We start from the raw sequence: 13,591 nt of genomic DNA, 5'->3' as shown, positions 1-13,591 counted from the left end.
ATATCTAGTATTTGGGTTTTTCTGTTTTTAAATGTGACCTCAAAATAAATTTCTCTTAGAGTTGAAGTTCATGTTAAAAAATGAAAATACCCTTTTAAAAAATTATGAAAGCAACGTAAATTAAGAAACATCAGAAAATAGAGACAAATATAAAGAAGTCACCTTTAAGTTACAGACACCCAAAGGGTGTGAGAATGTAAAGAACTAGATAAGGGGACAGGGCTTCAGACTCAGTAAAGCAACCCTGTGTTTGGTTTCAAGTGTCAGGAATCCACGTTGCTGGGGCCGGTGTGAAACGGCTGACGAGGCATGGCTGGAGGCTGAGTCGGGGCGGTTGCCCTCAGACGCGTCCCCTGACTAGGCAGTGAGGCCTGCTGACCTGTCGCCAGGGCTGATTTGGGGGCCGAGTGGGGTGGCATCAGCGGTGAAGGGACCTGTGTGAGTGGAGCGTGCCCAGCACGGCAGAGCCTCCCCAAGGCAGCAGGGAACAGACAACTTTCCAACCTGGGTGAAGTGGTTCTCTTTGGACAGCTGTCCCTGTTACACAGACCTTTCTGACTCCCTGAAGTTTTCCCCCATTTGGTGTCAAACAGCTGAGTGTAATCTTCCATGCCAGTCCTTCAAATATGACCATACACAGGATAGCAATAATTTTTCCTCTTCAGCCTAACAGCTCAGCTCCTTCACCAATTTCCTCTATGGTTTCCAGGTCTCTCTGGAGTAGTTCTAGCATTTTCAACAACTCTGGCAAAATGTCGCCCTTCAGCCTCACTGCTGTCTAGGGCAGAAGAGAAGTGGGAGGGCCTGTGTTCCATGACTGGGCCTGGGGCTGTCACGGATCTTGCCGGGCATGTCGCACTGTTGGCTCATAGGAGCTCGGTCACAGTTTCTCACACGTGCTCCTGCCAGGGTATCTCTTACTTATGCAGCTGGATTTTGGACTTAAATACAGGTTTTTACCTTGATCTCTATGTAGATTCACTGAGTTGGATATGGCCCAACAGTCCAGGATGACAAGATTGAGTATCCCATTCAGCAAGTTCCTTCTGTCCTATTACCTATCTATTTAGTGAACACACTTTTTGTATCTTCATCCATATCATGGTACAAATACTGAGGAAGGATGGGGCAGGGCATACTACACTTCAGGCAGGTCGTGAAAAGTGTCTATCTACTCCCAAACACTGACTCCTTTGATAGGCTAATGGTTCCCCAATCCCCAGAATTTGAGAATATCACCTTAAAAGGAAAAAAGGACTTTGCAGATGTGACTAAGTTAAGGGTCTTGGGCTAGGGAGATAATCATGGATAATCAGGGTGTTCCTAAGTGTAATTATCAGTGTCCTTGTAAGATGGGGGGGGCAGAGGGAAATTTGATAGTCACAGAGGTGAATAAAAGTGGTATGATCATGGAAGCAAATACAGATTACAGTGATGCAGCCAGGAGCCAGGGAATGCCACAGCCTTTAGAAGTGGAAGAGACAAGGGGCGCCGGGATGACTCAGTCATTAAGCGTCTGTCTTCGGCTCAGATCATGGTCCCGGGGTCCTGGGATCAAGCCCCACGTCAGGCTCCCTGCTCTGAGGGGGGCCTGCTTCTCCCTCTCCCTCTCCCTCTGCCTGCTGTTCCCCTTGCTTGTGCTCTCTCTCTTTAAATGAATGAATGAATGAATGAATGAATTGGAAAAGATGAGTGGTGGGTTCTCCCCTGGAGCCTCTGGAAGGAACCAGCCTTGCCAACAGCTTGACTTCACCCCGGTGAAACTGATCTCAGGCCTCAGATCTCAGAACAGTGTGAAGAGAAATCTGTGTTGTTTTAAGCCACTAAATTTGTGGTAATAGGTCATAGCAGCCCCAGACGAATGTTCACTCTGGCTATTCAGTGACAGTTCCCTAGGCATGCAGGTGTGTGCGGTCCTAGTCTCTGACTAGTCCACCAGCATGTCTTGTGGTAGCTGGTCCCAAACTGGCCGAAATTCAAGTGCAGTCTAACTTCTTGCTTCTGCCTTTTTCACCCTTGATGAAGAACCACAAATGGCCGTGGCTGCTTCCTTGGTTTGGTATTCCCTTGGTCTGGTATTCCCTTGTCCCTGGTCTCTCAGACCTTATCTTCACGATAAAAAAACTATTTAGAATTAAATATAGAGATGATAAAATAAATCAAACTTAAGATTCAGTACTTTGGTGTTAATCTTAGGTTTTGTATTCACTGAGTACATATATATATATATATATATATATGTATGAATATATACACATACATATTTTCTTTTAAATCAACTTTGTTGGCATATAAGTAATATACAGTAAGATGAACCTATTTTAAAGGTGCAGTTTAATGAATTTTGAAAAATGTGTGTGTTTGTGTAAGCACCACCACAGTTAAGATAGAGAACATTTCATTTCACCAGAAAGTTTCCATACATCTCTTGCAGTCAGGCCTTCCTAAACCCTGATCTCAGACAATCACTGATCTGCCTCTGTCAGTGTAACATCCTGGTATATTGGGTATTTAGTATGTTTGTAATCTTTAGGGCAATCTGGCGTATTAGGGAATCTGACAAAATTGACTTGTGATTTCTATATGAAATGTATAATAATTTTAGACTCATAATTTTTTAAGATTTTATTTATTTATTTGAGAGAGAGAGAGAGAGAGCAAGCGGGGGAGGGGGGAGTAGCAAGGGTGAGGGAGAGGCAGGCTTCCCCGCGGAGCAGGGAGCCCGATTTGGGGCTCCACCCCAGGACTCTGGGATCATGACCTGAGCCGAAGGCAGCCACTTAACTGACTGGCGCCCCTAGACTCATAACTTTTCAGTTAAAAAGTTTAAGAGCATTTGACTGTGTGACTGATATTAGAATGTATGCAAGAATTTTGAAGTTCCTATATTTATTACTTTGATTTATTCAATTTTTATTATTTTTTAAAAGGTTTATTTATTTATTTATTTGACAGAGAGAGAGAGATAGCGAGAGCAGGAACACAAGCAGGGGGAGTGGGAGAGGGAGAAGCAGGCTTCCCGCCAAGCAGGAAGCCTGATGCAGGGCTCGATGCGGGGCTCGACGCAGGGCTCGATCCCAGGACCCTGGGATCATGACCTGAACCGAAGGCAGATGCTTAATCATTTGAGCCACCCAGGAGCCCCCGATTTATTCAATTTTTAAAGAGTTACTTGAGGTTGTTGTAAAGTTTTGTGAGTTCGAGGTATAGGTTGAGCCATTCAGGCATTTGAAATAGTTAAGAATAAAATGAGTATATTAAATTTATAAATGCAGTTCAAAATATTGAGAAGCATTAAATGAATTGATTGTAAGAGTTTAATTGGTTCAACTAATTAATTGGCTCAACTAAGGTGATTATTCTTATTTTACTTAAAGTTTACCAGATTTATACATAGTATAACAAAGTTTGTACAATGAACATAAAGGCTAAAGGAAAACAAGATTTTGAATTTGAACTTTATTTTTTTTTTAAATTTGAACTTTAATAATGAAATACCAATTTGAAATTTAGGTAGTTGTAAAGTCCTTTCTGTACATTGAAGTCCCCCTTGCTCATTAAAACATACACACAAACAAACCCAAACACACACAGGCTCATTTTTCCTCCTTTAGTTTGTGTAGTGCCGGACATCCTCACACACTTCATCATCAATCATTGACTATAGGCCTTTGGGTTTCTTTTACATAGCAGCAACTCTCCCAAACTGCAGAAATGGGGCTGGGGGCTGGGGCGTGAAGGAGGTTGCCTCCTTATGACATTGTCACGGTGATAGCAGGGCAGCTCTCAAAGTTAAACTTGAGTGAACATTGGAAGGGAAACCTTCATACTTGTGCTTGGATTTTTCTTAAAAGAAGAAAAAAAATTCTTCCTTTCCAGACCCCACTGCCTTCTCTCTGAACGTTCTGCTCTTGGTTCATGGCACCACACAATAATGCCCCCGCCAGCTGATAGATACCCTAGGACAGCTAAGGTGTTTTCATAGCACCTTTGAGCAAGAGAAACAGAAGCTCAACCAGGGTTGGTGACCGCCAGCTCCCTCGCCACAGCTCCCGGCAGCTGCAAATGGCCTGCAAAGAGATTGGGTTTTGTATCTGCCTCATGTGTTGTCTGGCTCAGGTCCTAAATATTTTAAGAACACACCTGGAAGTGCAATGAGGAAGGACAGAGTCCACACATGCTCAGTCATACACTCACATACTGATGCACACCCTTGCACACACACATTTTAGATAAATGCTAAAATGTAGGCAGGGATAATGTGCTTTCCAAATGTCTTTTGAGGATCTTGGACATAAAATTCTTAACTCAGGTATGTTTTTAAGACCATTCTTTATTCTGTGCAGGGGACCCGCTGCACATGTTCAGGTACTCAGTATCCCATTTGTCTTGCCGCAGACACGGTAAGCTAGGGATGATGAGCTACAAGGCCGGGAGCCCCGGGGCTGGGGGGCTGTGCCCTCACTCTGCCCTCTTCGGTGGCCTTTCGTTCCTGTCCACCCATGTCCTGGCTGCCTGCCTCCTCCTGTCCACATGGGCTGTGGCATGGAGTAGGAGTTTCCGGAAGGTTTACTATAAAAATGTATATATTTCCTCTGAGCTCGTTCAAAACAGTCTGTCTTTTGAGGATGATTTTTTCTCATTTATTTTGTCTTACACTTTCAGGGGAAATCAGAAGGAAGGGCATCTCTTATAGTCCACAAAAAAGTGTATAGTTCCATATTTGGAAACTCCAGCCCCGTGGGAGCCCTTCCAGGCTGCGTAACTGGCGAGGGCAATGTGGGGGCCCCCGCCCATATTATGGACAACACGCCTTGCAATTCTGTGGGGAAACAGAACATGTCCAGGTTTATGTTTGGATGCATCACACATACATTAATGCTGCACACAGATAGATGAGTAAGAATCAACTTTTCCGGGGAAAGTGGTATCTACAGCCTGTTCTTTGAGGGACTTATTAGACCTACTAGAACCTAAAAGAGGTTCTTGCAGAAGTTGCAAGTTTTGATCCAATGGCCTGGATGTGTTTGGCCCCTTCGGTGTGTAGCGAGGTAAGCATTCATATTCATTTGTTCAATATTTAGCACGTATTTTTTGACAACTTAATAAAAACTCTAAGTCATTTAAAAAAACTATAAACTTTTCTCTTTTTTCCCACTGAAAAGGTAATGAAAACTTATAAAATGGCTCAAAGAAGATTCCAAATCGGGACCACAGTAGTTTTCTGGGGTAGGTTCAAAGCTTGCCAAGCTGACTTCTTTTTAGGACCTGCTGGTCCTCAACTGGATGGCTTTGAACCAAGTGTGGCAGGCCGCCGCCGACTGCACTAGTCGCACCCTCGCGACCTGTTTCCTTCCACGGTTTTCCTTCTCCCTCCCATGGTCTCCTTCATTTCCATAAGGAATAATTTTAGAGTGAATAATGACAACAGAAAAAGGGTGGAGAGTAGTGATGTAAAAAAGAAAAAAGAGAGAGCGAGACTTCTGGAATGAAGAAATGAGCTGTTTCTCGCTCTGGGTGTGTTCCCTACGTGTGTTCAAATGCATGGGTTGCATTGTATACTTGGGTGTCCTGTCCTGTGTGTATCTTAGTTCAATTTAAAATGTTTTTTAGTTTTTGAAAAATATATATATAAAGTTCTAATCATGGCAAAATACACATTACATAAAATTTACCATATTAACCATTTTTAAGTCAGTTGTATTAAGTACATTCGAATTGCTGTGCAGCATGGCTACCATCCATCCCCAGAACTTTGTCATCTTCCCTAACTGTGCAACTCCCCGTTTTAACCTCCCCATCATGCTACCTTCTGTCTCCGTGATTCTGTCTTTCTAGGTAGACGAAGTAAGTGGAATCATCCAGTGTTTGTCCTTCTGTGACTGGCTTATTCACTTAGCGTAATGTCCTCAAGTTTCATCCATGTTGTAGCCTGTGACAGGATTTCCTTCCTTTTTAGGGCTGAATAATATTCCACTGTATGTATAGAACTGTTTTGTTTTAAAAATAAAGTTAAAAAGTACAACTGTGTCAGTCGCAGAAGATTTTGGCCAGGGTTACGTTCATGGATTTTCACTGAGGCTCTACCGAGTGCTACCACGGGTCAGGCACTAGGCGAGGTGTGTTCTGTCCGTTCTCACTTGTTCCTCGCAAACTTACTTCCATTTTTCAGCTGCGAAAACCCAGCTACAAAGTCAGAGGTTAACTAACTTCCCTGAGATCACGTGGCTGCAAAGGAGCGGTGCAGAGTTCTGACCCTTGTCTGTAACCCTGGAGGCGGCCGGCCTGGGGCGTGGGACAGTGCACCCTACAGGAAGCTTGTGTGTCCCCAGCGAGAGGATGCCTGCTAAGGGACACGTCCCTTATAAAGCATCACGGAAGTCCGCACGTCCCCGGAGCGCTGACAGGCGATCGGCCTGGCTTCCGTTGCGGCGGATGAGCCCGCCCGGGGTGTGAGCGCCGGTGCTGGCCGCGCTGGGCCTGCAGAGTCGCGCTCCTGCCTCCGCGGCCTCCAGCCGCCGGACGCGGGGCCGGTAGTGCCGCGGCTGCCGCTCCGCGCTGTGCGTCTGCGGAAGGCCGCCCGGCACCGGCCTGGGGCCAGCGAGCGCGCCAACCCCATCTCTGCTCGCCCCGCCCCGCCTGTCGCCCTCCTGGGAGTCCCCGGGGTACCGTCGCCGCCTCCCCTCCCTTCTCCTCGCGGGCGCTGCCGCCTGGTCGCGGGCTGGGGGTCGGGCCGCCTCTCCGGGGGCCGCCACGTTGCGGCCCTGCACCCGAGGGCCGAGCCTCTTTCCGAAACCTCCATCAGAACGGGCTTTGGCACTTATGGTCGGAAATGGGGGAAATTTTCACCAATTCGTGTTTGGTGGGGTTGAATTTTGAATGTTGCGTTGCCTTAGAGCCTTCAAAGCAGCCCTCTTGTTACACCGCGTCCCTGGAAATCATCCCCAAAGTGGATTTGTAAAGCGGGAACAGCGAAAGTGCGAATTGCTTATCTATTAAGGACTTGGAGTCGGACACATTGCAGGTATGGCCAAATGTCATAAAAGCAAAGATGACAACTACACAATTACTTGTAATTATATACAGAAAAGTGGTCGCCGAGAACGATAAATTCCAGCCTCACGAGACAAAGTGATCTCTCAAGCTCTTGAAACCCCATTACAGCTTAGCAGGTTCGTGCACGAAGGAGGAGTTAAGGAGACCCACGAGGTTAACGTGCACATTATTTCTTCCGGAGAACATATAGCAAGAGGTGGTAACAATGCTACAGGAACCCTTGGGAGAGGCTACTTGAAGTTCCTAAGTACCTGTGAAAAGACAGAACAGCCATTGCAGAAATTTCTCAAGCTTCTTTTGTAGGAAAGTTTTTGCTCCTTATTCTATCTAGATGAAATTTTTTACTCTGAAAACCTGCTCAAGGATTCTATCAATAAAAACAATCAACTACAGAGCTGGTGATTTATATTTAAGGCCACTTTTTACTACTTAGATTATAACATGCTTATTTTCAGTTACAATTTAGTCTAGGAAAGATACTATTATAACACAAAAAATAAAGTTTTAGTAAGAGTTTTGTAAATATTATGATCTAAGTTACATTTACATACCAAACATCTTCAAATATAATACTAGAAACAGTTCACTGCTCTTAGTGTTATTTATATTCCTAGCTGACCATAAAAAGTCTTGCTAAGACATTCTATAATGCTAACAGAAAAAAATATTTTGGGCAATGAGAAATCTTAGAATGCATAAACCTCAGCTTTGCAGTGTAATAATATAAAATTAGAATGAGAAATACATTTTTGGACTTTAACGTACAATGCCTTCGTGTATGATCGTATTTAAAAGTTATCTCGAGAATGTCCTGAACTCCATGGAGGTGGGGGTGGGGCAGTGGCAGGAATCTATTGATCTTTACAGAAACATTTTTCTTTTGAAATCATGCAATACTTTGTATAAGAATTTATTTGGTGGAGATCCACAAATCAATGTTACAAATACCAGAAGGAAAAGTTCAAAAGAAAAAAATTCAGCAAAAGGACTTTTTTTCAAAAATACTAAAGAATTAAAGTGTTAATAGGAAAAAAAAAAGCCTATATTGAAAAGAGACCTGAATCTCATGAACTTAATTTTTGTAAAGGATGTTTGACTTGTATTCATAATTCTAATTCCAGGTGTTCTTGCATAAGAAATCTATGATCTAGCCACTTACTTAGTGATCAAGGAAAGCCAGGATGGGTCAGAAATATTCTGGCTTGCTCTTTTCCCCTTTCTATTTTCTTTTGAAACTTAACGTATCTTTTTTTGTTAATTTCATGGGAAAAAATAATTTAGTGAAATAAAGTTTTAAAAGGAGAAAGTGAATGATTAAGAAATGCTTTAGAATTTTAATAAATGTATTTGGGGATGGATTAGTAATGCTTGACATTTTATAACTATCACAGATTATGTAGTGCCAATAGGATGACTGAGCTTCTGCAAATACGGATGCAAGAAAGTAATTGTCTTGCATACTGCAGATTAAAAGATAAGGTGCATAAATATGTTAGGTAGCGCACCTGAGTTTTAAAATAAATTTATGGAATTAAAAAATTTTCCATTAAATAAGATAAAAATAATTTCAGTGAAATTTCCAAATAATTAACAGGCTAGAGAAAAAACATATCTGGAATCTTGACCATAGGGAGAGGTGATTTCTACTTTTATTGCACATATTAATGCTTACAGTGACTGGCTAAATAGAGAGCACCCTTTCACACTCCCATATCCCCATGAGGGAGAAGGACCCTAGCCTTCAGGGTCATGGATACCTCAAATAGCAACAAAATGGAGCGCCTGCTTTCATTTTTTATATGAATTGAAATTAGAACACTACCTTGAAAAAATACTATAGGCACTGTTGTATCATAGAATTTTACTTCTTTATAAATTAGTGGTTTCCAAGGAGGTGAATCTAATCTCAGACTCCTATCCATGCACTAAATGGGCCAACTAGACTACGGTCAATTCACAATATTGGCATCTTCATCAACATATGGTGAATAAAACCCAATTTTAAAATGTAAAAACTAAATATAATTATAGTTCTCACTCTCATCTCCAACCCCACTTAAAATCAAATCATGGGTAAATCAGAAGCTTATTATTAACATTTATCTTGGTAGAACCTAAAGAACCTGTGTTCACATCCACCTCGGCTGTCTGTTAACTGAGTTGTTACCAAAGCTTTCTTTCTTTTTTTTTTTTTATCAAAATGCTTTTCAACTAGGATTTTCTGGTGGCCCTTCTCACCCCGGGGCACTAGGTCCTACTTCCTGAAGCCTAAGGCATCCACGGTAGGTGATGAATGAACTTCTCTCCTCTGCATCGTACAGTGGCACGAGTTATGCACCAGCCTAGGGGGAATTGAGAAAATGGTCACTCAGATAATTTTCTGTAAGGCTCAAATCTGTTTGAGAAAGGCCGAAACGATATTTACGGGAAGTGAGCATTTTTCAAGCCGAGGAGATTATCCCAGTTCATTCTGCCGCAAAGCATAATGCTCTAATGAACTAGTTGCACGCGCTAATCTGAGAATGGGAATCCCAGTCTTCTCATCAGGTTGCTAGTGGGTCACTCTTTATGATATAAAACACAAAGTATGTTTTGGAGTGTAGCCCCAGATCATCAGGAAGTTGGTGATGATTCGCACAGAGGAATGAATCAAATTGGCAAGTGTGTGGTGTTTTGCTGAATAAGGGCTGACAGTACTCAGTGGAAGTTGGAGTGTGAGAAGGACCGGGCTCAGCATTACCACTGTTCATCGGTTTATAAACAAACAGCGACTCAGACACGACAGCAGGGTGTGCAGTACAGAAAATTCTGCCACCTTCCAGCCACACCCGCACAGAGAAAGAGCCTTCCCTGTCAGTGCAGCAATCTGCGTGGGTGACAGATGGGGCACACGTCCGAAATCAGCACATGCACTTACACAGGAAGTAAAACCCAGATACTTTTATTTATACTTTAGAAAGCAAACAGGCTGCCCACAAAGAATGGTTAGGAAACTCAAAGAGTTTTATTTTGTACTGTTAAAAAAAAAATGTAGGTCATCGATTCATCTGTATAAATAATTTTTCTGGCAAGAGTAGTTAACTTTTAACCTTCCATTCAAAAACTTCACAACTTCAAGTATTGGAAATGCACTTAAATTTCCCCTGCCTTTATTTTATATAGTACATTCGCATAGCAATTAGCTGACTCATGAGGTCGAAGAGTTTTTTTAAAAGAAGGTTCAAATCTTTACCAGTATATAATGGGACAAATTAGCATTCTCTTGGTCAGTATTCATTTTAATAGTACTATTTTTCTTTCATTTCTCCTGAAAGAAAGTGGGGGGAAATAGGCATACCTGTACAATTCAGATCAAAGCACAAAATATCATTTAAAAAATAAATACCTAAGGCATACCTGCCACACTTTTATTTCAATTTCCTCAGCTGTTTAAAAATTATCTCAAGTGTCGCTGCATTTCTACCTGCTTTCTTACCAGCAACCTCTGTGGCTCTCGCCTGCGCTGAATCCACCTCTGGAGGGTAGCTGCTCATTGTCACTTGTCATGAAGCGTACAGTTTGATATCCTGGGCTTCACAGGCAATTTCAGAAACTCAAATGACACTATATGGACTTGCTCTAAATCTTTTTTTAGTGCAGTTTGGCAAATATCCCAAATGAAATTCAACTCTAAGTTAAAAGTATCAAACAGAGATAGTGCTAAGTGCGTCTGTGACTTTCTGGGCTGCCCAGAGGCTCTGCAGAGCGTAGGAATGGAAAGCCTAATTGCCCCGAACTGAAGTGACTGCAGACACCACCTGCTTTTACCACAGCGGAACAGTCACCCACAGAGACAGCAGGAGCCCAAGGCTGGGCAGCAACACCTGCAAAGGTGGCCCAGGTTGCTGGACTCTTGGGTTGTTGTGAATATCTTTAAAGGTCAACAGCCCCTGCACCCACTTTGCCCCTACCTCCCCATCTCAGCAAGCGTGGACCTTCTCCCCACTCTACCTCACAGTGTTAAGAACAGCAAGCATGGACACACAGAAACCTGCTCTCTTCCGCTTGATCGTCCCCTCCTCCACTCCAGTGCTCTCTCACTTCCAGGCTTTCTCTACCTGCAGACTGGAACTGCACTTTGGTTTTGGTTGCTAGAAAAGAGGTTATTATAAAGCTGTCTGGAGAGACCACCGCTAGATGGCCAAGTCACTGGGTCTGGCCCTGCCGCCGCTGGACTTACTGGCCTTGCTTGATCGGCCCGGCTCTGCCGGGAGCAAAGGAGGCGCGTGCATCTCCACCGCGGTGGTCACTGCCTGCTCCCCGTCGTCGGGAGTCACTGCCAGTTTGCTCTCTCCCAAGCTGCTGCCGTGCCCGTTCAGCGACAGGCCGGGCGCGCTGCTTCCCGCGCCACCGTTCTCAGGGAGCTGCTGGGCGCTGCCTGTAGGGCTCAGGGTCGCAGAAGCCGACGCTGGAGGGGAGGCCTTCCTCGCAGAAGTCTGCTGCTCGGCCTCCTGGTTGGCCCAGTTCTGTTCTGTCACTAGCAGGTGGTGGTTGCCGTTGTAGAATTTGGCGGGGTGGTCCTTCCCCGGTGCCTCGTTCAGGGCTGCCAGGTTGAAGTCTGTTGCTGGTGGAGGGGCTCCGGGGTAGCCCGCGGCCGTGGCCTTTGCCAGGGAAGAGGCAGAGTGAGTGTAGTAAGGTGGGAATCCGATGGTAACCGTGGGCGGGGCAGAGTGGGAGGGGAGGAGGAGTGGGCTCACACCCCCGGGGTTTGTGGCCCCCACCCTGGATTCAGGGGAGTCTGAGCGGTAGTGGTTGGTCATTCCTTGTTTAAGCTTCTTCCAGCCCAGGTGGTAGATCTCCAGCATGTTGAGTAAGAGGGACACGCAGGCCACGGCCAGCATGAAGATGATGAATATGGTCTTTTCCGTGGGCCTGGAGATGAAGCAGTCCACCGTATTGGGGCAGGGCCACCGGTCACAGCGGTACAGCGGCTTCAGCTCAAAGCCGTACAGAAAGTACTGCCCGGCGATGAAGCCCACTTCAAACAGCGTCTTAAAGATGATGTTGAACACGTAGGTCCGGAGCAGGGCCCCGGCGATTCGGATCTTGCCCCGGTCATCCCGCACCGGCGGCCTGTCCTTCTGGCTGTGGCCGCCCGGCCCACAGCGTGCAGCCGGCCCGTGGTGCGGGCTGTCGCCCTTCAGCAGCTCTTCCTCCCGCTCTTTCTTCTTCTCTTCCATGCGCACGATGTGCAGCACATGGCCCAGGTAGATGAGGGTGGGCGTGGACACAAAGATGATCTGCAGCACCCAGAAGCGGATGTGGGAGATGGGGAAGGCTTTGTCGTAGCAGACGTTCTCGCAGCCGGGCTGCTGCGTGTTACACGTGAAGTCCGACTGCTCGTCCCCCCACACCTCCTCGGCTGCGGCGCCCAGCACCAGGATCCTGAAGATGAACAGGACCGTCAGCCAAACCTTGCCAATGACCGTGGAGTGCTCCTGTGCGTTCTCTAATAGTCTCCCCAGAAAGCTCCAGTCGCCCATTGCTTCAGATTGCTAACCTGCAAGGGAACATTGCTGGTTAATAGGAAGCTTATGGCGAGCTGTCCAGTCCAAGCACCCCGAGGGGCAGGCCTTGGCGGGTGGCGCTGGAATAATCTTTCCCGGGGGAGCTGTAGTCCCACTCCCATACGAGGGAGGCGCTGCGGAGCTCTCCACAGCACGAGTGTGCGTGTGCAGGGGTGTGTGTGCGTGAGCGCGCGCGCGTCTCCATCATGGCGCTGAGCAGGGTTAGCTAAACGCCCGCAGCGCCAGCGTGACACGGGGCTCCTGTTACACTAACGAGCGCTGGCGCCAAGGAGATGCCCACGGGCGACTGAAGCCCTGCTTCAGAGATGAGGAAACTGGAGCTCCAAAGAGAAATGACTTGCCTGAGGGGAATGTGACTCTCCCCTGGCTTCCAACTCCCCATCCTGTCCTCTTCCAGGGCCCAGTCTCCCAGGAGCTCTGGTGCTGCGGGGTACACAGCTTGGCTCCACTCCTAACCTCCACCTTTCGGTTCCTGCGAGGTTACGGTAACTTTCCTGCATAACTTCTGCCACATACTAACCTACTACCTCTTCTAGTACTTACTTTCTTTTTTCACTTGGCAAATATTCCGTCATGGTTAACTCACTGCACGTCCCCAGGCAGGAGCCCATGTCCCCATCTGTAAGATGGGACGATGGTCATTGGGTCATGTGCCGTGAGCTGCTTCCTAGACGGAGGGAGGGCCCGCAGGCCTCCTCTGTGAAGGTGGCAGTGTTCCTCAGACGCAGGGGACCAAGGTTACAAGGCGTCCTCCCTGTCGCTACTGCTCAAACAGGCCAGATGCTTCCAACTAGAACCAAAAGAACTCTGTTCTTCGGTCATTCTTCGCTAAGGAGAGCGGCCCAAGCTGTAAGTGTATGTACGAGTTCCAGCAGCCTTAAAGAACACTCTTCTCATTTTGAATTTTAAAATGTTTAAAAATATTAACTTTTATGAATGGGTTCAAAGGCAAATAAAACAAAACTTTA

The 13,591-nt window shown here is 45.7% G+C and overlaps 1 protein-coding gene across 1 annotated transcript; it reads right to left on the bottom strand.

Annotated features, from left to right (window-relative positions):
- Positions 1-11,228: 11,228 nt before the first annotated feature.
- Positions 11,229-12,578, bottom strand: GJA3 (gap junction protein alpha 3). Its single transcript, XM_032402512.1, has one exon. It carries the CDS (start codon positions 12,576-12,578, stop codon positions 11,229-11,231), a length of 1,350 nt encoding a protein of 449 aa, XP_032258403.1.
- Between the last annotated feature and the right edge of the window lie 1,013 nt (positions 12,579-13,591).

This window comes from Phoca vitulina, unplaced genomic scaffold, assembly GCF_004348235.1.
Source record: "Phoca vitulina isolate PV1807 unplaced genomic scaffold, GSC_HSeal_1.0 scaffold5, whole genome shotgun sequence".
NCBI lineage: Eukaryota > Metazoa > Chordata > Mammalia > Carnivora > Phocidae > Phoca > Phoca vitulina.
Note: the sequence above shows the minus strand (reverse complement) of the source record. Positions and strands in the feature narration are given on the sequence as shown.